At 42.0% G+C, this 23,931-nt stretch overlaps 1 protein-coding gene across 1 annotated transcript; it reads left to right on the top strand.

Moving 5' to 3' along the window:
* Positions 1-185: 185 nt before the first annotated feature.
* Positions 186-23,007, top strand: LOC139478752 (ATP-dependent RNA helicase DDX24-like). The gene is made up of 18 exons (XM_071261365.1): positions 186-332; positions 1,485-1,824; positions 2,960-3,043; positions 5,174-5,322; positions 5,707-5,788; positions 6,495-6,859; positions 8,800-8,985; positions 10,395-10,505; positions 10,692-10,810; positions 11,651-11,778; positions 12,524-12,642; positions 13,590-13,767; positions 14,549-14,652; positions 16,164-16,281; positions 18,340-18,436; positions 19,200-19,277; positions 20,203-20,369; positions 22,788-23,007. Exons 1-18 carry the CDS (start codon positions 186-188, stop codon positions 22,949-22,951), a joined length of 2,736 nt encoding a protein of 911 aa, XP_071117466.1. The 3' UTR covers positions 22,952-23,007.
* Positions 23,008-23,931: the final 924 nt, after the last annotated feature.

Below are 23,931 nucleotides of genomic sequence, written 5' to 3'. Positions count from 1 at the left end.
GCAATCCAAAGTGTCTTACGATATGCAAAGCATTTACAGCGACGACTGTTGCAATCTGTTACCTGCAGAATATTGATATATTAGTAATATGTGTATTTTAACTACATACGATCAGTGTGACTGACTTTGATTGGTGGCGAGCGCTTAAAATCATTATTTGTCCTTATTTGAGATTACAAAACAAAATGGCGACTTTGAAACACGTGAAAACTAACTCCAAGTGGAAAAAGGTCGAAATAGCGCCTGTGCTATTTTCCAACAAAGATTTTGAAAGTTTAATATCTATTGAGGAACTCACAGACTACGAACTCGTGGAAACAAATGCTGGACAGGTCAGTACAATCATATATTCCATAAAGTTAATGCAATCGTCCGGTTTTCGTTCGGATAGCAAACTATTTAAATGGAACACGATGGACCACAATACAGTTTACCGGGCGCAGCTTACTATAGCGTTTATTTGCTCAGGCTGCCGACTGTGGCTCTCGCTTCACAGATCTTGCGTGCCTCTTCGATCGATAGGGTTAGCTGTATATTTACTGTTTATGTCGATTATCATGTAAAATGTGTTAAATTGCATTGTTACCGTAAATAACACTGTTTATGGTAACGAACTTCAGACACCCTAACAATTTGCACCAGTAACTAACACATTTTACATGGTAATCCGGGGGCACGGGTGGCCCAGTCGTCTAAGGCGCCGCGATTCGCTGTGCAGGGTTGCGTCCCTTGGGCACGCCAGAAACCTATGGTTGTGGGTTCGAATCCCGGTTCGCCCCAATTATGTTTCTAGGTTTGTCAGCACCATACCCGTGCTCGTGGGTTTCACCGAAGTGGTAAACGTCTGAGACCTGCATCACTTCGGGCTTTCCTCCCACATTAAGCTGACACGCCGTGATATAACTGGAATAATGTTAAAAGCGGCGTTAAACCCCACTCACTCACTCACTCATGGTAATCCAAGGGTTGGTCCAGCATTTTAAAAGGGAGGGTCCAAAATATAAAAATCCTCTCTCAGTCAAGTTTACTGCCTACAACAAACTACATTTGGTTTCCAAAGGGGAGATCCTCTGGACTACCTAGACGTCCCTCTTGATGCAACCCGTGAAGATATGGGGTAGAATAGGTCTTCAGCAACCCATGCTTGCCGTAAAAGGCGACTATGCTTGTCGTGAAAGGCGACTAACGGGATCGGGTGGACAGGCTCGCTGACTTGTTTGATACATGTCAATATATTTTTGTCATCGTATCCAAATTGCATGGATCAGTGCTCATGATATCAATCACTGGATTGTCTGATCCAGACTCAGTTATTTACAGACCGCCGTCATATAGCTGGAATATTGCTGAGTGCGGCGTTGAACAGCAAATCAAGCAATCAAGGTAAAGAGAACAAATTCTAGGATATGGAATGGTCTTTACTATCTTGGTATTACTATGGTTATACTAAAAACATTAACTATACCCATTTGCCTTTTTTCTAGATAGCAGACGATGATGCTTCTCAAACTGCAACAGCAGCTGAAAAAAGAAACAAAACTAAGAAAAAGAAGAAGAAAAAGAAAAAGCAGGTAGCACCATCAGAGACTCCAGTTGTGTCTAAACAGGAGGAGGAGGTGACTGAAGCTATAAACGTGATAAATCCAAAGAAGGCAAAGAAAGCCAAAAAGAAGAAACCTCCAAAGAAAGATGAGCAAAAGAAGGGACTGACCTTGAAGAGGAAGCATGGGAAGATGCTGATGATTGACAGCCAGGATGTAGTTGACTTGAATGAGGATGAGGACAAGTTGTCGGAGGCAAAAGCGAAACAAATGGCTGAAAAAGGTGTGCTTTCTTTGACGTGTGAGATATAGAAGTGATACTTCCTCTTGTGGAAACTGTTCATTGGGCCAAGTGGGTCGTGTGTCTCACCACACAGCATAGACATAGGTTCTCAGGGATTGATCTAGAATTCCTACCTATGTGCTCTAGGCAGATGATTCGGGAACATTTAGGTTTTTAGCTAACAATTGGGATTTTTGCAAAGTTATTGTGTTCTTTTGTTCAGTGTAAAACTAAGCAATAAAGTCCCTTCCTGAAATTCACATCACCCTTAGAAAGTCATAGGATTAGTTATAACTGTATTACATGAATTGGAAAGTTATCTGATACTTCCATTTTGGGAACTAACATTGCTACAGAAATGGGACCGAATCGGCCTTTGAGCAGGTCTAGATAAATTCTTGAGTACTAGACATGAGACAGAGATTATGAAAACATAATGAATGTATAGGTGTAGTATCTTACTCAAATATTTAACAAACCATTCACCTCTCTTCCACTCTTATCCTTTTCAGCTCCAGTAGCATATGATTATCACCTTTTCAACTCTAGCGTCCCTTAGTACCCGAGGGTTCATTTATACTAATTATAGAAATATTTTTATTTGACCTCACACATAACTTTATTTCGGGGACTGTTTGTTAGTCTAGTATAGGTGTAATATCATGATTTGTTATGCCTCTATTAATCTTGCAATTCCATTGGTTAATCTGTACCATATTATGAAACAATAGGTTTCAATGTAGAAACCGAAATCATGTGATTGACACTGACCTTGAATATCAACTTGTCACATCATCAGTATTGACCTGTCACGTGATGAATATTGACTCGTCTACTGGAAAATAAGATGACGTCTGGTACGAAGATTTCACAGTTTGCAGCTAAGTTACTGTAATGAAATAGAGAATGGTTTAAAGACTTCATAAACTTTAATGTGAATTTCGGTATAACAAAGCAAATGATTACTCTTGACGAGGTCAATATGCGAAATCAAGCACCCTCGGACTTGACCCCTTCGGCAGTCAGACCATGTCAAGGGTCGGGTCTGAGGGACCTTGTTTTCGCATATTGACCTCGTCAAGGGTGATTATTTGTATCATGTTGACATAAGTTCATTTATGTTGTTATTCATCAGACAAGGGAGAAGGACCAAAGCCTAAGAAAGCAAAGACAGAGCGAGAGAAGCTGACGCATCAGACAGATCCTTCTGTGTCTGCAGGTATGGCTTTGTTGTCCATCATTATCAGCTGTCTGACAGCAAGTAGTTCATGATTACACATGTATTGAAAATCACATACAGTCAAACACCATTGTGTCATACTTTGATGTGTCAAACTTACTGTTGTCTCAAAGTAAAAGCTTGATCCTTGAGTATTCCTTGTTTAGTCATTATTTCGGTTGTGTCGAACCTCGCATAACTCAATGTATTTATGTAGGTCCCTTCAACTTTGACACAACAGTGTTTGACTGTAGTTCCTTTATTATCATGAGTGGTTCCGAGTAACACACTTGCCTCCATGGTCTGGTTCCGAGTAACACACTGCCTCCATGGTCTGGTTCCGAGTAACACACTGCCTCCATGGTCTGGTTCCGAGTAACACACTGCTCCATGGTCTGGTTCCGAGTAACACACTGCCTCCATGGTCTGGTTCCGAGTAACACACTGCCTCCATGGTCTGGTTCCGAGTAACACACTGCTCCATGGTCTGGTTCCGAGTAACACACTGCCTCCATGGTCTGGTTCCGAGTAACACACTGCCTCCATGGTCTTGTTCCGAGTAACACACTGCCTCCATGGTCTGGTTCAGAGTAACACACTGCCTCATGGTCTGGTTCCGAGTAACACACTGCCTCCATGGTCTGATGCCGAGTAACACACTGCCTCCATGGTCTGGATCGAGTAACACACTGCCTCCATGGTCTGGTTCCAAGTAACACACTGCCTCCATGGTCTGATTCCGAGTAACACACTGCCTCCATGGTCTGGTTCCGAGTAACACACTGCCTCCATGGTCTGGTGGATATAGCATCTGCCCAGAGAGAAGAAAGCCAGTGGTTTTCCGACCCCTAGCTGCATCATAGCAAAAGATGTTTCGCACACGCACACGCACACGCACACGCACGCGCACATGCACACAGAGCTAGATAAGTGCAATAATCTTTTTAACGCAATGAAAAATGGCAGATGCAATGGTGATGCATTGAGTTTTGGTACCGCAGTTCAAAGTGCAAGGTTGGGCCCCTTGGGTATTTTAAGCCTACCAGAAACCTAGACTTGCCCTGATTATGTTTCAAGGGTTGTTAGCACCATTCCCATGCTCATGGGTTTCACCAAAATGGTAAAAATCTAAGACCTGCTGTTTCACTTTGGACTCACACATTAAGCAGACATGATGTGATATAACTGAAATACTGTTCAAAGTAATATCAAACCCAACTCACTCACTCACTGATGTGAAGATAACTATTATTTTCTGACAGAATACACCAGAGATCTCAAGTCATTGTTAGTTTGATGAACTCAAGTTTATCAAATATGTTTGGTTGAGTCTCTATTTATTACCACTGATGATGGGACGTGCCTGTTTAACATATTTAGCATTACATGTGTTGATGTTTGTATATCCAAATGAATCCTAAATCTGACAATCAGCCCAAATAAATTTCATGAACAAACCCGTGGCTGTAATAGACTATACAAGTTTAGAACTAAACTCAAAACCTTTACCAGCCCGGGTAAAGATAAAATGCCCCTGCAATTTAAAACAATGGCCAATTGGGCAATTTGTACTAGCCCACATAAAATTTACTAGCCTTAGGCTAGCAGGCTAGTATTAAGTTCTAACCCTGCTGAATGAATGATGCCACAATGTCGACAAAGTGTATTTGAGAGGGATTAACTCTTGTTGTCGACATAACCGTGATTTTTGAATATACCAGTATATCATTTATCATGATGTGGGGGGCATGGGTGGCCCAGTCGTCTAAGGCGCCGCGATTCGATGTGCAGAGTTGCGTCCCTTGGGCATGCCAGAAACCTATGATTGTGGGTTCGAATCCCGGTTCGCCCCGATTATGTTTCTAGGTTTGTCAGCACCACGTGCTCGTGGGTTTCACCGAAGTGGTAAACGTCTTAAACCTGCATCACTTCGGGCTTTCCTCCCACATTAAGCTGACACGCCGCTATATGACTGGAATAATGTTAAAAGCGGCGTTAAACCCAACTCACTCACTCACTCACTATCATGATGTGATGCAGTGTCTTTGAACAGATCTTTTTAAGACAGAGACATATTATATTTTTAACACTCGTGGGCCAAACAAATAACCTGTCCTATGTTGTAACCAGACATGCGTGCTTGGAAGAATCTGTTTGTGCCGAGCCAAGTCCTGAAAGCTCTACAACATCAAGGCTTCACGTCCCCGACCTCCATACAAGCACTGGCACTGCCGTCCGCCATCAGGGACAGGATGGACATTGTTGGTGCTGCAGAAACGGTAAGCTATAAGACTTTGTTAATACACCACACAATAACTGTTAATGTGTTGATACAAAACTTCCCCTCGAATACGAAACTGCCCCCTATAATTTGGGAATGACTTTATGGCGGCCATCTTGGTTTGCTCAAGGCTGGCACTGTGATTTAAATTTTAACTCAACCTTCACCTTTGAATTTTTCAGTTGAAACTCATACATTTTTAAACTTATCCTAGCTCCCACTATGCATGTAAAATTTTCAAACTGCTATGAATATAAACAAAATTTTATCATTTAGCTAAATTTTTAAATGTATTTTTGTAGCTGTAAACATGATAAGTACATAGTTCTTCTTTACTCCATTTGTTCAAATTAATATTAATCTGAGTTCTGTGTGTGTCCAGGGAAGTGGGAAAACGCTGGCGTTTGGGATCCCTGTGCTCCACCACATCTTACAGCATGAAGCACGCAAACAGCAGCAACAAGGTCAGTAGCTCTTGAAAGCTGCAATGTCATAATGTGAGCGAGTTACAATGCCGCATCAGCAATATCTGAGCCATGTAGTTCTTGTTAACATGTACAAGCATTGATCAGGTTTGTAGAGTCGTGTGGGGGCACGGGTGGCCCAGTCGTCTAAGGCTCCGCGATTCGCTGTGCAGAGTTGCGTCCCTTGGGCACGCCAGAATCCTATGATTGTGGGTTCGAATCCCACTTCGCCCCGATTATGTTTCAAGGTTTGTCAGTACCATACACGTGCTCGTGGGTTTCACCGAAGTGGTAAACGTCTGCGACCTGCATCACTTCGGGCTTTCCTCCCACATTAAACTGACACGCCGTGATATAACTGGAATACTGTTAAAAGTGGCGTTAATCCCAACTCACTCACTCACTGTAGAGTCGTGTATACAGTCTTTAAGACTTTTTCGAAACGTACAAGTCTCCATGATATTGGCTTCCATCATGGTCACCATACTGTTCGTGTCCCCCCACCATGATGGCACTGCTACTGAAGGGAACCTGTACCTTCTCCATTCTACATTAATGTAATCTCATGTTAGAATGGGTAAGGAACTGGCTGTGCTACTTCATGAGAAGTCTGAAATACTCAGAACTGTCACAGAAAAATATAAAAGATTCAGAGAACATTGTGAAATTTGAAATACTGATATACGTACTGTTACATTTTTTGAAGGTGTTGAAGTTGTGGAGGAGGAGGAGAAAGGTGAGGAAAGAGACTCATCATCAGATGATAGTGAGGCTGATGTGAAGGCAGAGGTTGATGATGATGGTGATGAGGAGGAGGAGGAGGAGGAGGAGGATGAGGATGAGAAGGAGGATGGTGTTAAAGGTGGACATGAAGGAAGTGACAGTGGTGTGCAAGAAGACCTTGACCTTACTGATGATGAAGATGGCGATTACGATCTTCCTCCAGATGATGAAGATGGCGATTACGATCTTCCTCCAGATGATGAAGATGGCGATTATGATCTTCCTCCTGATGATGAAGATGGCGATTATGATCTTCCTCCTGATGATGAAGATATACTTGAAATTGATGTCAGTTAATTTTTACTTCTAAATCAATGTTCAGTGATCATATCCATTCTAATATAATCCTGCATGTTAGATTATGGGACTAGTAGAATAAATTGTTTTGCATTTCCTTAGCCAAATGTAAAGAAAGAATCGAAACTTATGCGATTATAAATGTTCACACGAATCTTGAGTCTGAGATAAAACATGAAAGAAATAGATGGACCTCAAATGCAAAACAGTCAGTACAAAATGTGTCCTCAATCTTCCAGACAAGTAATATTTGACTACAGCCGGGTGCTGGTTTAACTACACACCTGTTGCCCAGTGATCCAAGCTGTGCTGAATTGTCTCCCTTGGGCATTCCAGGATCCAAGGATTATGGTTCTAATCCCAGATTTTTCCAGATTTTAAATTTAATTAATTTAAACTATTCATTAGTACACCGCAGGTATCCAGGTACTAGTATCTGCTCAAATGCAGTTTTATTTGATCCCAGACCAGTGGATCCGTTTGCATTCCAGTTACCATTCTCAACTCCCTGGGGAGTATACAACCCAAGCTGCCCAGGGGCACTAAAAGGTTTTTACATCCACTTCACATTGGGTACACATTCCCTGCTGGGTGAACAGAGGCACATTTGAACTAAGTCACTTGCCCAGGGTGACACCACAAGTTTTGACACTTGTGTTTCGGGTGTATGAATGTATTCGTATTTCCACCATCTGGTCATCTACCATCGGACGGGTGGGTTCTTTTGAGTGCACAGGGTGAATGTACTGTACACTAAGGGTAGTGACAACACTGTAACGACCTGTAAACATTGTTGGTCCCAAGGCTGAACAACAACCTGGTCTCAGCGGGATACGATCTCAGCACCTGGCGCTTGATAGCATCGCGCTTTTGACTGCTTGCCCACTCCGCACCCCGATTTTGATGCTTGGTTTGTCAACACTATACACATGTTCATGGGTTTCATGAAACGGTGGTTCAGGATTTCCTGACACTTATAAATTGAGGGGGTTGTCGGGTAGCCTAGTGGTTACACCGAAGACCCGGGTTCGACATGGGTACAATGTGTGAAGGCCATTTCTGGTGTCCCCCGCCGTGATATTGCTGGAATGTTGCTAAAAGCGGCATAAAACCATTCTTACTTACTCAGTGTTCAAAGTGCCGTTAAACCCAACTCTACATCAGACAGGAATTTTTTTGCTATGGACAAGTACTGTTGGACATGCTTTCATTTGAAGTTGCTGAATGCTAGCAAATAGCAGGAACATATTTGATGCTATTAATCCTGAACTAACATGATTCTGTGTACAATGCACAGTTCACTTTCAGGCAAAGTTAGGTAGCGTTGGTTGCAGAGAGTAGGTTGTTGGGTGGCCCTGTTTGGCAGCTTGACTACTGAGAATGTCGTGAGCTTTGCCAACTTCATCCAAGCGAAGGACTCTGCAGGGTTCCTTGTCTTCTCAACACACTGCACATAAATGCGATGTCGTTCACATAGCCTCTCCCTGAAAAACTGAGTCTGCGTCGATTGATATGGCTCTGCTGTTGGTTGACACTCATTTCTGTACCGTCCAGCAGTACAGAACCATCAACAAAATCAACATTGACATTATGTCCCACATCCTTGGCTCATTTAGGAAAAATGTGGAATGCCTTGTTTTCATCATGAGTCTTGACATGCTTCAGAAAAGAATCATCCTACAAAAAAATGTGTGCAAAAGTGCAAAATACAATTCTGTCATGAAGAGCCTCTACGTTAATCAAACCACGGCCTCCCATTATAACTGGTAATTATAAGTGATTGAGGGAAGAGCGAGGGTAGTGGGATCTATTGTCTTACATGATTCTTCGTGGGAGGGTGTCAATACCCTGAATTTCTTGGGGTTTTTTCATTATTATTATTATTATTATTATTATGATTATCATCATCATCATCCATGCTTCTGTTGTAGGGTGATGAGACTGGTTGTGTGAGAGTGATCAACAACATTGAATTTGAAGCCGCTGACCTTGAGAAGGTGAAGGCTACCTCCAAGGGAGACAAGCCTTTGGTAGCGTTGATACTGGAGCCGACACGAGAGCTGGCCATCCAGGTGAAGAACCACCTGATGGCGGCCGCCAAGTACACAGATATCAGGGTGTGTATGCCAGCGTAGAACATGTCAGATGGCCAGGGAATAGTTTGGTTCCTATATAATCAGTTTAATTAGGATTTGAGTGTGTGAGCTGGGTTTAACGCCGCTTTTAACAGTATTCCAGTTGTATCACGGCGTGTCAGCTTAATGTGGGAGGAAAGCCCGAAGCGATGCAGGTCTCAGACGTTTACCACTTTTGTGAAACCAACAAGCACGTGTATGGTGCTGACAAACCTAGAAACATAATCAGGGCGAAGCGGGATTTGAACCCACAATCATAGGATTCTGGCGTGCACAAGGGACGCAACTCTGCACATCGAATCGCAGCACCTTAGACGACTGGGCCACCCGTGCCCCCAATTAGGGATTTGAAGTCTTACGTAACAAATGAGGCACCTAATAACCAGCACACAAAGTCAGCGATCTAACCCACCCAGCCATCAAGGCTTCCACAAAATGAAAGCCTGACAACTAATAGTTTAGATCATGTACTTTGTGTTCCCCTCTGTAGTTAAATTGGCACAGTTCCCGTGGCCGAAAGCGATTAGGTGCCTCACTCTGGCAGTGTGGGTTCAAATCCCGGATGGGACTCGACCAAAAAAGTACTAGAATGTGTACTTTTACTAAGAAAGTGTTATCCCAAGTATAACATTTGTTACATTTGACCGCTTTCTAAATGGCATTGTGTGTTCACAGAGGTCTTACATTTAAAGCCATGTGATAATTAATGGTTTCTTTGTACTGTGCAGGTTGGTGGGGTAACTTACAGGTGATGGCGGTGCCTTGGCCAAAATCGGCTAAAACCCACCCTGCTCACTCTTTTAGTAAACACACTTAAACTTTTCTTTGGCGATTTATTTTGTGTGTGTTGGTTTATGAATCTGCTGGCATGAAAGATAGCAAAATGAAAATAAAATTAAAATGACTTTTCTGATATGTTTTAATACCGCCAACTCTGATGGCATAAGAATAAATAAAGAAATAAGTTAACTTGAAATATCACACAAATTAGTTTCATTGCGAAATACGCGAATAGGTTACCCCAAAGTTTGAGGCGATGTAAATCGATTAGAGTTATGGCCCTTCGTGGGTTCCATTTACAATAGGATTACATGCCATACAATACCAAAAACAAGATTTAAAATGCTCACAATTGTAATATGTTTTTATTTTTTATTTCAACCACCAACATGTTCATTTGAAGACTTCTTTTTTTTCAACCACAAACATTGTAAGAACTAACCAAAATTCTGTAAACCAACTAAAAAAAAATTAATCGCCTTACGAACAACATTTGTTATTCTGTGGAACAGGAATGTCAAATGTTGATGATAATTGCTTGCTGATACTGACTTTCACATGTTTCGTAATCTGTTGATGAAATCATATGAGTATATAATTATCTCCCTTAGATTGCGACGGTTGTTGGTGGAATGGCCGCCCAGAAGCAGCAACGGGTGCTGAAACAGTGCCCGGAGATCGTCATAGCAACACCAGGAAGACTGTGGGAACTCATACAACAAGTGAGATGTCCTGCAATGGACAGTGTTGAAGGGAATAACAATCGTAAAATCAGTTTGGAAAAGTATGGACTCACTTAATCATTTTATAAATGCCAAAGCTGCATGTTTTTGAAATGCTGTTAGGGTCAGACAAATAGTCAGAGCATTTATGAACCAGAATATCAGAGTTATCTCCCCTGTTTTCAGGGTGATCCTCACCTGACCAAGGTGGCCGGCATCCACAAGCTGGTGATAGACGAGGCTGACCGCATGGTGGAGAAAGGTCACTTTGAGGAGCTGACCAAGCTGCTGGACATGATCAATGTGTGAGTCAAGATTGTCAAGATTATCAAGACCCGACCTGAACTTAATTTAAATAAGACATCTTTGTGCTATGACTGACATGACTTGTATACTTTAACATAGATGTATCACAGTCAAAGTCAAGATTTGTGAAATATGCTGAGGTGCTAAGAACACGAAGAGGGTCTCAGCTTGAAGCTAATTAACTATGACATCTTTGTGCTATGACTGACAAGACTTGTATACTTTAACATAGATGTATCACAGTCAAAGTCAAGATTTGTGAAATTGGCTGCGATCCTCCTCGTGTTATTGGCATCTTAGTCCTAATCACAATTCAGTGGTTAGCTATGGAGGTCATGGCATATGTAGCTGGGATATCTATGTGAAACGTGGACAAAGACATTATTGTGGTGTTTGGAACAAATATGCAGCCAGTGTTACGTTGACTCTTTCATATAAAAAACATTATCAATTTTCATTTTCCTTCTAAAATGTACTGATATCATGCTGTTCTGCATACAATCTTTATTTCAAACATGGGGGCACGGGTGGCCCACTCATCTAAGGTGCCGCAATTTGCTGTGCAGAGTTGCACCCCTTGGGCACGCCAGAGGCTTATGAGTGTGGGTTCAAATCCCGGGTCTCCTCGATGTTGCCAGGTGCTCGTGGGTTTCGGCAAAGTGGCAAACGTCTGATACTTGCATCACTTCGGGCTTTCCTCCCACATTAAACTGACACGCCGTGACATAACTGGAATACTGTTCAAAGCAGCATTAAACACAATTCTCTCACTCACTATTTCAAACACTGTAACACTGAATACATGGCCCTCACTCATGTGAAGCAAACACACGTTTCAGAGATGAGAACCGGAAGCGTCTCCGCCAGACGTTTGTGTTTTCGGCCACCCTCACCATGCTCCACAGTGGGCCCCAGAGACGGCTCAAGAAGAAGAAGAAGGAAAAAATGGACACCAAGAAAAAACTAGGTAAACATGCCCCTGATCTGCTTGATCTACTGAGAAACAGACCAGCAAACCACCACTGTTAAATCAATATCTTTTGCTGACTGTCAAACTTCATGCCATCTTGAGAAAGCTGATAATATTGCTGACCTACGTAAAAAGATAGCCCTGTCTTGAACTGAAGTGTATTGATGTTATGCATGTTTTTTGCATATGACTGCTACTTTTGTACAACCCCGCATCCACTTGCTGAGTAAAAACCACGGCCCTTCCGCCAAGATCTAAGCTGTGGCGTGTTTGTCGTCAGCGTGAATGGCACCTTGTGCCTTGGTAGTACACAAAAACCTTTATCTTGTGTTAGGGCCTCAGTGAGGATTCTGGGTTAGACTAGGCCCCCAACAACCTATGCTGGTCATAAGAGGTGACCATCTTGATCAGGTAGTCAGGCTCAGTGACTTTGTTAATAACCTGCCATTGTACCCTTCACCAAGATCTAAACTATGATGTGTTTGTCGTCGAAGATGGGTTTGCCGGGTCCAGACCTTTGGATGTAGTTGGAATATTACTGACTTGGCCTAAAACATCATTCACTCACTCGCTCGCTCAAATTTTAAACCATATTGTGATATGTCTTGTCCTGTACAGAGCATGTTTGTCTGTGGAGATAGGAGACTGGAGCGTTGTTTTTAACCCTCATGCTATTCCAGGGTTGGGGTCAGAATGTGTCCAGTATGTAAAGAATTAATTCTGTGATACTGTTGACCAACAGAGCTGCTGATGAGCACCATCGGGATCAAGGACCGCCCCAAGATTATTGATCTGACAACCAAGGCCGGGACAGCCGAAACACTGACTGAAGCAAGGATCAACTGTACAGTAGACGAGAAGGTGAGATTTGTTTTCACCTGATGAGAAGATGAGGTCAGCTAACACCCCATGAGAAGATAAGATCGGCTTACACCCGATGAGAAGGTGAAATTGACTTACAACAGATGAGAAGGTGAGATCGGCTTACATCGGATGAGAAGGTGAGATCGGCTTACACTACATGAGAAGGTGAGATTTGTGTCACCTGATGAGAAGGTGAGATCGGCTTACACCAGATGAGGAGCTGAGGTCAGCTAACACCCGACGATAAGATGGGGAGTAAGTTTGGGAATCTTGTAGAGTGTAGGACTGACTTCGTCTTTGTGTATCAAGCATTATGACAGACTTGTATGTCTCTAGCCTCTTACGGGAATCAGGGCAAGGTACTGGGGATCCCATGGCTGTTGTAAGAGCTGACTACACTAAAGTTATTTACATTGTGACATGGCTGCTACTGCTCACTGTCTATCATTGTCTCTCACTGTATTTCACCGTTCTCATTGTCTATTACTATTTCACTGTCTCTCATTGTATTTCACTGTCTGTCATTGTCTCTCACTGTATTTCACTGTCTCTCACTATTTCACTGTCTTATTGTCTCATTGTATTTCACTCTCTCTCTCATTGTCTCTCACTATTTCACTGTCTCATTGTCTCTCATTGTATTTCACTGTCTCATTGTCTCTCACTGTCTCATTGTCTCTCATTGTATTTCACTGTCTCATTGTCTCTCATTGTATTTCACTGTCTCATTGTCTCTCACTGTCTCATTGTCTCTCATTGTATTTCACTGTCTCATTGTCTCTCACTGTCTCATTGTCTCTCATTGTATTTCACTGTCTCATTGTCTCTCACTGTCTCATTGTCTCTCATTGTATTTCACCATCTCTCACTGTCTCTTATTGTTTCTCAATGTCTCCCATTGTCTCTCACTGTGACTCACTGTATTTTACTATCTCTCTCTCCAGGACCTGTATCTGTATTACTTCCTGAAGCAGTACCCCGGTCGGACGCTGGTGTTCACCAACAGCAAGGACTGTATCCGCCGACTCATGTCCATCTTCGTCCTGCTCAAGTGCAACCCTCTACCTCTCCACTCCGACATGCATCAGAGACAGAGGCTCAAGAACCTTGACCGATTTTCAGGTGCGTTTCGAGAACCATGAGTTTTGTAATATGCTGCAGTATAACAGTACAACAGTATTTCAGTTATATTACGAAAAAAACAAACCCGAACCTCAATACGACGGCATTAATTCTGAAGGAATGTTTTTATATTTGTGGGCGGCCATCTTGATTATTTAGCTGCCTGAAACAAACAGTAAAAATATCAAACAAAATTGTCAGCCATGTCGGTATATTGTCCACATGTCCTGTTTAAATGATGAGGATAATCATGATAATAGTGTCAGATTGTTTTGGAGATAAACACACTGTGTTTCAATGTAGAGCTAGGTTACCTGTACTTTTAACCACGCTAAATTGAATCTGGAACAGACGCACAGTTACATAACCTAGCTGTACCTTGAAAACACAGTTGGTATATCACCATTCTTCTTACCATGGCAAAGCTAGACACAAACTCTTTGTTAGCAAAGATAGGGAGTGAGGTGCAATGGGTCAAGTCTATTGATTTGAGTGGGAGCCAATCTGAATGAATGTAACACCCATACTAGTCATTTCCGCGCTGTATATGCCCAGACATGTCTTGTTATACATCTTTATGTTAGTGCTGGGACGAGTCCAAATTTACTACCCAGGTACCCAACCCCCTATTACCCGACCCTCCCCGGGGACCCACTGTGGGTTTAAAAAGTTTGGTACAAAATGTCCGCTTGGAAATTGTTTTCCAGAGCCTGGCAAACTGTTTATATAGTAACATACTCATGTATAAAAAGATGAGTTGATAGTGTGACTTTACTTGCAGCCAACGACAATGGCGTGTTGATAGCATCCGATGTAGCAGCCCGAGGTCTGGACATCCCCAACGTGCAGCACGTGATCCATTTCCAGGTCCCCCGCACCGTCGAGGTACAGTGCCTGCTATATTCACATGAAGCATACATTGTGAGGGAGTGAGTGATTTTGGTTTCGTGCCAATGATGTGTTTTGTAAGTTTATGAGATAATAACTGTAAATCTTGAAATTAACGCGAGCGTGAATTAAATGCGAAAAATGCGAGTGGTCTTTGCTCGCATTTTTAAACATCACATTCATATCAACAATAAGACATTTTGGATAGCAAAAATACCAACTTAGACATACGCTGATGTATTCCACACCACTATTTATTGAGCAGCACTTGTATGTAAAGTATATAAACAATGTCATTCAAACACTAATTACATCCTGTGAATTGTCACTGCTGGGGTCAAGACAAGAGTTCTACTCACTTATGTCATCACTGATCACACCTGCAAGTCCAGACAGACGCCACCCTTTGTTCTTTGCGACACGAGCCAGCGCGCATGTATTGTTTTGGCAGAAGTACTTTATTCAGCGCTAATAAGCGGTGCTATTTGGTGTGTGATTGGATTAATGTAAGGTTGGATTAAGGTGAGGATTCTAAACCTGACTGAGGACATTTTCTTCAGACGGAAATCCACTGATTCTTGAGAGGAGGGGGTGTCGCATTCATATTGAGTCGCATTCTTTTGGAGACACATTAATTTCACGATTTACAGTATGTTTTTTAGTTACACCCATCCAATGCCAAAATCAACCTATTGTATCATCATAGTCATCAGTGGTTGGTAGTAATTATGCGTGATGTTTTACCGCACTATTTGGGAGCTTATATATTCGTAAAACACGTGTCTGTTCAAAGGACAGTATTGTCAACATGCCTCTACATCTGTCACTACTGTGGTCTGTTACCTGTGAAGATCCGGGGTAGAATAGGTCTTCAGCAACCAATGCTTGCCGTAACAGGTGACTTTGCTTGTTGTAAAAGGCGACTAATGGAATGGGGTGGTCAGGCTCGCTGACTTGGTTGATGCATGTCATCGTATCCCAATTGCGTGGATAGATGCTCATGATGTCAATCACTGGATTGTTTGGTCGAGACTCGATTATTTCCAGACCGCAGTCATATGGCTGGTATATTGCTGAGTGTGGCGTTAAACAACAAACAGACAAACAGATCGATGCTAATGATGTCAGACACTGGATTGTCTGGACTGCAGTGCCAAGTACATGTAGTTTGTCAGTGTTTTGACATGTCTGATGTCTCACGTCTGTGGTGACCCGTGAAGATTCCAGGGTAGAGTAGGTATTCAGCAACCCATGCTTGCAGTAAAAGGCGACTATGCTTGTTGTAAAAGGCGACTAACGGGATCGGGTGGTTAGGCTGGCTGACTTGGTTGATGCATGTTATCGATCCCAATTGCGTGGATCGATGTTCATGATATTATTCACTGGATTGTTTGGTCCAGACTCGATTATTTACAGACTGCCGTCATATGGCTGGAATATTGCTGAGTGCAGCATTAAGCAACAAACAATCCAAACAAATCATGTCTGTTGTATGCTCCATCCCACAGAACTACGTGCACCGCAGTGGTCGGACAGCTCGCGCCATGAAGGAGGGTCTTAGTGTGATGCTGGTCGGCCCGGAGGATGTGCGCAACTACAGGAAGATCGTACAGACCCTCAACAGAAGTGAGTGAAGCAGTGTTTGGTGTTGTCAGAGGAGCAGGTCATTGGTTGGTGAGGGAGTTGGGGACCTATCTCGTCAGCTGTTTTGAAGGTCGATAGAGCCAGTTATATTTTCTAATTTACATTTGTTATCTCGCTCAGTAAAGTGCATTATGTTACACATTGAATTATGTGCAGACCATCTTCCTGAGGCATGGGAGTTTAGTGACTGTGAAAATTGAGTTTCCACCCTTGGCTTGAATTCCTGGGCTCGATCATAGCGCCACCAGTTGCTATTACAAGTTATGTCCCTTCTATGTCTCTCCCACTGACCAATCAGATTCTACCTTTTATATCACTTGCATTTTCTTCAAACAAAATGGCGGCGCCCAGTCAAGACGATCGATAATCAAAATCTATATTGCGTTAAAATGTGTGTTACTTTGCTAAGTGCATCAAATCATGTGAGCACTTTGATTAAAAAAGATTTGGAAAATATCTGTTGACACCCACTTAGTGCACATGCTTTGCAAATCCTGCAATCGACCGAAATCTGCATGGCAGTTTATGAACCGGATGTCGATTTCGTTACACAATTTTGATTGGGCTATGCATAGACTCGTTAGTCCATTTAAAGTAAAACATCATAATTCTAGCCTAGTATGGCAAGGAGGTATCCACTGTATGTCTGTGTGCACATGGAGAGTCTGTGTGACACAGGAGGTATCCACTGTATGTCTGTGTGACACAGGAGGTATCCACTGTATGTCTGTGTGACACAGGAGGTATCCACTGTATGTCTGTGTGACACAGGAGGTATCCACTGTATGTCTGTGTGCACATGGAGAGTCTGTGTGACACAGGAGGTATCCGCTGTGTGTCTGTGTGACACAGGAGGTATCCACTGTATGTCTGTGTGACACAGGATGTATCCACTGTATGTCTGTGTGCACATGGAGAGTCTGTGTGACACAGGAGGTATCCACTGTATGTCTGTGTGACACAGGATGTATCCACTGTATGTGTGCACATGGAGAGTCTGTGTGACACAGGATGTATCCACGGTATGTCTGTGTGACACAGGATGTATCCACTGTATGTCTGTGTGACACAGGATGTATCCACTGTATGTCTGTGTGCACATGGAGAGTCTGTGTGACACAGGAGGTATCCACGGTATGTCTGTGTGACACAGGAGGTATCCACTGTATGTCTGTGTGACACAGGAGGTATCCACTGTATGTCTGTGTGACACAGGAGGTATCCACTGTATGTCTGTGTGACACAGGAGGTATCCACGGTATGTCTGTGTGACACAGGAGGTATCCACGGTATGTCTGTGTGCACATGGAGAGTCTGTGTGACACAGGAGGTATCCACTGTATGTCTGTGTGACACAGGATGTATCCACTGTATGTCTGTGTGCACATGGAGAGTCTGTGTGACACAGGATGTATCCACGGTATGTCTGTGTGACACAGGATGTATCCACTGTATGTCTGTGTGACACAGGATGTATCCACTGTATGTCTGTGTGCACATGGAGAGTCTGTGTGACACAGGAGGTATCCACGGTATGTCTGTGTGACACAGGAGGTATCCACTGTATGTCTGTGTGACACAGGAGGTATCCACTGTATGTCTGTGTGACACAGGAGGTATCCACGGTATGTCTGTGTGACACAGGAGGTATCCACGGTATGTCTGTGTGACACAGGAGGTATCCACTGAGAGTCTGTGTGACACAGGATGTATCCACTGTATGTCTGTGTGACACAGGATGTATCCACTGTATGTCTGTGTGCACATGGAGAGTCTGTGTGACACAGGAGGTATCCACGGTATGTCTGTGTGACACAGGAGGTATCCACGGTATGTCTGTGTGACACAGGAGGTATCCACTGTATGTCTGTGTGACACAGGAGGTATCCACTGTATGTCTGTGTGCACATGGAGAGTCTGTGTGACACAGGAGGTATCTGCTGTATGTCTGTGTGACACAGGAGGTATCCACTGTATGTCTGTGTGCACATGGAGAGTCTGTGTGACACAGGAGGTATCCGCTGTATGTTTCTGCATCAGATGAGGACCTGCCCCTGTTCCCTGTGGAGTTCCACACAACCGCCTCCCTGAGGGATGTCATCACACTGGCCCGGAAGATCGACACAGAGGACCACAGGTAGGCAGCACTCAACACAGAACAACACAAGATGCACCACAACATAACGACCGCCTCCGTGGTCTAGTGGTAGAGTGTCCGCCAGGAGAGAGGAAGGTCCGGGGTTCGATCCCCGTCCGCGTCATATCAAAAGACGTTAAAAGATGGTACTTGATGTTACCCTGTCTGGCGCTTGGCATTAAGGGGCTAAAACAAGAACTGGTTGGCTCGGAGTCAGTATACTGTGTCTGAGTTTGGTCTTCATGTTAAACTGCGGCATGGTATCTCAGTGAGCTAGCACTATAAATCGGCATCAGTCCAGACTAGTACAAGCAGCCACACAAACACACACATGTACATGCACGTCGCTATATAAGTGCAATAATCTTGGACGCGGCGTTAAACCCGATTTCACCTCATCTCACCATAACATAACACAACATGAGACACAATACGACACTATAAACACCATAACACAACATGAGATGCACCATAACACAACACTATAGAACACAACATAGTAGCAACACAACCCGGTGACAAGACAGTGACACTACAGGACACACCACAACACAAACAGCACTCACTCACTCACTCACTCACAAAAGTCACCTTGTGCAGCTTTACATTATCTTCAAAAACATATGTGCAGTGATTGTATTTTGTGTTTACCAGCCCCTATGCATTACGATGTATATGTTTTGTGGAAGCACTTTGTTTTCGCTGAGTCTAGCCATAGCTGTGTTGTGTCCGATTGTATTATAGACAGAGTCCTGTGTTACAGATTCAAGAAGAAGAAGCGGAAGAATGACTGGTTCGTGAAGGCGGCAGAGGAGATTGACATGATGCTGGACGAGCGAGCGTATCCTTGTATTTGGCGTCATTGTCCTTAAAAGAGAATACCTGTTTTTCAAACCAGTCAAAAGCATCGTATGCCTCAGTTACCTCAGCTGATTGTTAGAGGCAACTAATGGAGGTAGGGCTTGTTGACTTGGTTGACCGTGGGTCAAAATACTTCAATGGCGTGGATTGTTGCTCATGATATCAATCATGGGTTTGTCCGGTCCAGGCTTAATATTGTACAGACCACCATCATGGAGTGCAACTTTAAACAACAACAAAAAGGTCCTTAAATAATAATAATAATAATAATAATAATAATAATGACACTATGCAGGTCCTTAAATAATAATAATAATAATGATGATGATTATGATGATGATGACGAAGATGATGACAACAATAATAATAATAATAATAATGTGTGTATTTATATAGCGCATAAACGTCACAAAATCTTGTGTTCAGTGCGCTTAGCAACGATAGTGTGTGTTAAAAAGGTGGGTTTTGAGGTGGGCTTTAAGAGCTGGATTGAAGGTGATATAATCTGGAAGAGAGTTCCATAGAATTGCTTCGGAATAGGAGATTCTTTTGCCAAACGTGGATGATCTAATTTTTGGAATAGAAAATAGTTTCTGTTGTTGAGACCGGAGAGTTCTCCTCGGAGAGTGTCGTGGTAAGAGTTCAGTGAGATATTTTGGGGCAATGTTGTTGAAACATTTGTATGCATTGAGAATGATGTTGTATTCAATGCGAGCTGCAACAGAGAGCCAATGGAGTTTTTCAGTGATGTGATTGATTTTACCTGTGCTCTTCACATCTTACACATAAAACTGTCCAGGTTGAAATGCCAATACTTTTGTGCACAGTTTTTTTGGGAAGCTTTATTTGTGTATCATATGATTGGAACATAGTCCATGGAAATTTGACCTTGACCTTTGACCTAGCCTGGAGGACCCGAGTGACTCGATGGAGCAGCAGAAACACAAGCAGAAGCAGCAGATGATGAAGGCACAGCTGGATGTCTTGTTGAAGCGGCCGCTCACACAGAAGCTGTTCTCAGGGAAATACCCTACCAAGATGGGCAGGTTGATAGCACCAGAACACACACAGGGTGAGTTGCCATGGTAACACTAATGATGAAGATGGGGAAATTGTCAGTATATGCTGGGTACTCAGACATCAACACTGTACACTTCCATGACAACTGCATTGTTTTATTTTACGGGATCGGGTGGTCAGGCTCGCTGACTGTGGTCTGTTACCCATGAAGATCTGGGTAAGAATTGATCTTCAGCAATCCATGCTTGTCGTATGAGCCAACTAACAGGATCAGGTTGTCAGGCTCATTGATTTGGTTGATGCGTGTCATCGTATCCCAATTGGGTGGATCGATGCTCCTGACATCAATCACTGGATTGTCTGGTCCAGACTTGATTATTTACAGATCGCTGTCATATAACTGAGTGTGGCGTTAAACAACAAACAAACAAACAAACAAACAAAATATTAGGTATTTTTAGAAATTGTATTAACAATGCTTATTTGGTTGACATTAGCAAAATAAGAAACAAACTTTAATATATAATATATCGATGTCAAGAAGTAGAAATTGGGATGGCTCATTGTGGCCATGTTGAAAATACCTGACTTGACATGTGTCGCTAAGACATTCCTTATTTAGCATTTCCTGCTTTTGACCCGTGAAGATCGGGGGTAGAATAGATCTTCAGCAACCCATGCTTGTTGTAAAAGGCAACAAACGGGATCGGGTGGTCAGGCTCGCTGACTTGGTTGATGTATGTCATCGATCCAACATTGCAAGGATCGATGCTTATGATATCAATCACTAGATTGTCTGGTCCAGATTCGATTACTTACAGACTGCCGTCATATAGCTGGAATATTGCAGAGTGCGGCGTTAAACAACAAACCAACCCTGACAGACCACATACTTGCATGAGAATTTTGTAATGCCATCTTTCAAATATAATTTACAATTCTTATATGATGTCCCCTGCAAACAGGACGTTACCAATTTGCTATATGTTCAGACAGAAATTCTGCAACAACTATCTTGTTTCATCTTGGCAGCCAATGCACAATACATACTTTGGTACCGTTCCATACAAGAATTGTATGTTCTGTGTGGAAGTGTCATACTCAGTGAAAATATTGCTATTACAAATATGTGATCCTGTCCCATTTTTTTCCTAATTATTGTCAGTTCAAATATGTTTAGGAAAATGTCATCTGTTTGAATGAATGATGGTGAGTTCAGTGCAGTCAGGGGTCATTTACCTTAAGACAATCTTCACAGACATAGCCAGATACAATTTTTGTAGCCGACGTATGTTCTTGTGAATAATGTATAACAGATGTAATTTTGAGGGTTTAGAGTTATATTGCTTGTCTTTGAGAGATTAATGTTTGATGTATTTGTTATCACAGACAACTGAGATTTGATCATTTGTTATGTCAGACCATTGAGGTTTGAATATAACTCACTCACTGATACATTTGTTATATCAGACAGTGGAGGTTTGGTACATTTGTTATATTGACAATTGAGGTTAGAATTTTAACTCACTGATACATGTTATATCAGACATTTGAGGTTTGAGACATTTGTTATATCAGACAACTGACGTTTGATACATTTGTTATGTCAGACAATTGAAGTTTGGTAATTTGTTATATCAGACATTTGAGGTTTGATACCTTTGTTATATCAGACAATTGAGGTTAGAATTTTAGCACTGATACAATTGTTAAATCATACAACTGACGTTTGATACCTTTGTTATGTCAGACAATTGAAGTTTGGTAATTTGTTATATCAGACATTTGAGGTTTGATACCTTTGTTATATCAGACAATTGAGGTTAGAATTTTAACACTGATGCAATTGTTAAATCAGACAACTGACGTTTGATACCTTTGTTATGTCAGACAATTGAAGTTTGGTAATTTGTTATATCAGACATTTGAGGTTTGATACCTTTGTTATATCAGACAATTGAGGTTAGAATTTTAACACTAATACAATTGTTAAATCAGACAACTGACGTTTGATACCTTTGTTATGTCAGACAATTGAAGTTTGGTAATTTGTTATATCAGACATTTGAGGTTTGATACCTTTGTTATATCAGACAATTGAGGTTAGAATTTTAACACTGATACAATTGTTAAATCATACAACTGACGTTTGATACCTTTGTTATGTCAGACAATTGAAGTTTGGTAATTTGTTATATCAGACATTTGAGGTTTGATACCTTTGTTATATCAGACAATTGAGGTTAGAATTTTAACACTGATACAATTGTTAAATCATACAACTGACGTTTGATACCTTTGTTATATCAGGCAACTGACGTTTGATACTTTTGTTATATCAGACAACTGACGTTTGATACATTTGTTATATCAGACAACAGATGTTTGATACATTTGTTATATCAGACAACTGACGTTTGATACTTTTGTTATATCAGACAACTGACGTTTGATACATTTGTTATATCAGACAATGATGCCATCCAGAAGATGAAGCGTGATGAGCCTGCCCAGAAGGAGATGATGCAGTACGTGGCAGCACATCCCAAGGTCATCAAGAAAAAACGGGAGAACCGGAAGACGAGGAAGAATGAAAAGAGGAAGAAGAAAAAGATGAAGATGATGACAGGATGAATAAAAAAAGAAACTTTCTTGATACAGAAGCAGATTCAAAAACTAGAATTGATATGATGTACATAGATTATGAAATGTTTCCTTTGTACAAATACAAATCTTGATCTGTACAACAATGTGTTTGTTGAGTCTGCTGTTTCACTTCACCTGAAAGGTCTACAGGTCACAGGCCAGCGTTTGGGCCAATTTGACAAGTGTGTCAGGAACCACTAGGCTGGTGAAAGCCCATACTGCCATTGTTTCAGCCATCACTGCCAAGCTCCTCACAGCGATAGCCCATTCGCGGAGTTCTCTTCACTATTGCTGCCACCAGTCAAGACTCCTCACTGTGATAGGTGGCTACAACCATGCTTGGAGTTGAGCTCGCAACCCATTGACCGTTATGTTTACAAACAAGTACTGACTGCCATGAGGCAGATAACTCAGCTTTATTAATTTCTTTGTCGATTTGAATTTCTATTTCATTTCAACTATCATTTAAGTAGATTGTAAGAATAAAACAAGGAATTTAGTGATTTTCTGTTCGTCTGCAATCTCGAACCAATCTGATCAAACAAACAAAAAGGTAAATTCATCTGGGAAATCTGGTCAGACGTAAACCTTTCAAAATTCACTATGATGGCATTCCCAAAGACATAATCAAAAGTATAAACGTTACTACATTTGGGGTTAGAGGTCAAATTTCAAGATTTGCCATCACTGGTGGCAGCAATGTTACTGAGAGTGTAACGAAGATGTCATGCGCTGGGAAGGAGCTTGCCGTTGCAGCAAGAGTTGCAGAGCTACAGCACTTTCTTCTGATCCCTACTTTGTAGGTACGTGACTGTGACCCCTGGTAACCTTGACCTTTGCAGTGGAAAGAATGTTGCCCTTTTAGCATCCGCTTAAAAATCTTCTCCTGGCTTGAAGGTTCCTTCTTATGTTCAAGTCAGTGGGTTTATATTGTATTTATTTTGTAATATTTAAATTAATCAGACTTT

The sequence above is a fragment of the Haliotis cracherodii genome, unplaced genomic scaffold (assembly GCF_022045235.1).
Source record: "Haliotis cracherodii isolate W230 unplaced genomic scaffold, xgHalCrac1.p SCAF_4, whole genome shotgun sequence".
NCBI lineage: Eukaryota > Metazoa > Mollusca > Gastropoda > Lepetellida > Haliotidae > Haliotis > Haliotis cracherodii.
This window is presented reverse-complemented; position numbering and strand designations above follow the sequence as displayed.

Excerpts from the sequence above, each read along its gene's own strand:
- LOC139478752 (XM_071261365.1), top strand. The coding sequence starts at position 186 with ATGGCGACTTTGAAACACGTGAAAACTAACTCCAAGTGGAAAAAGGTC. Across the intron at positions 11,779-12,523 it reads GGACACCAAGAAAAAACTAG|AGCTGCTGATGAGCACCATC; the intron begins GTAAACATGCCC and ends GTTGACCAACAG. Across the intron at positions 19,278-20,202 it reads ATGATGCTGGACGAGCGAGC|CCTGGAGGACCCGAGTGACT; the intron begins GTATCCTTGTAT and ends CCTTTGACCTAG.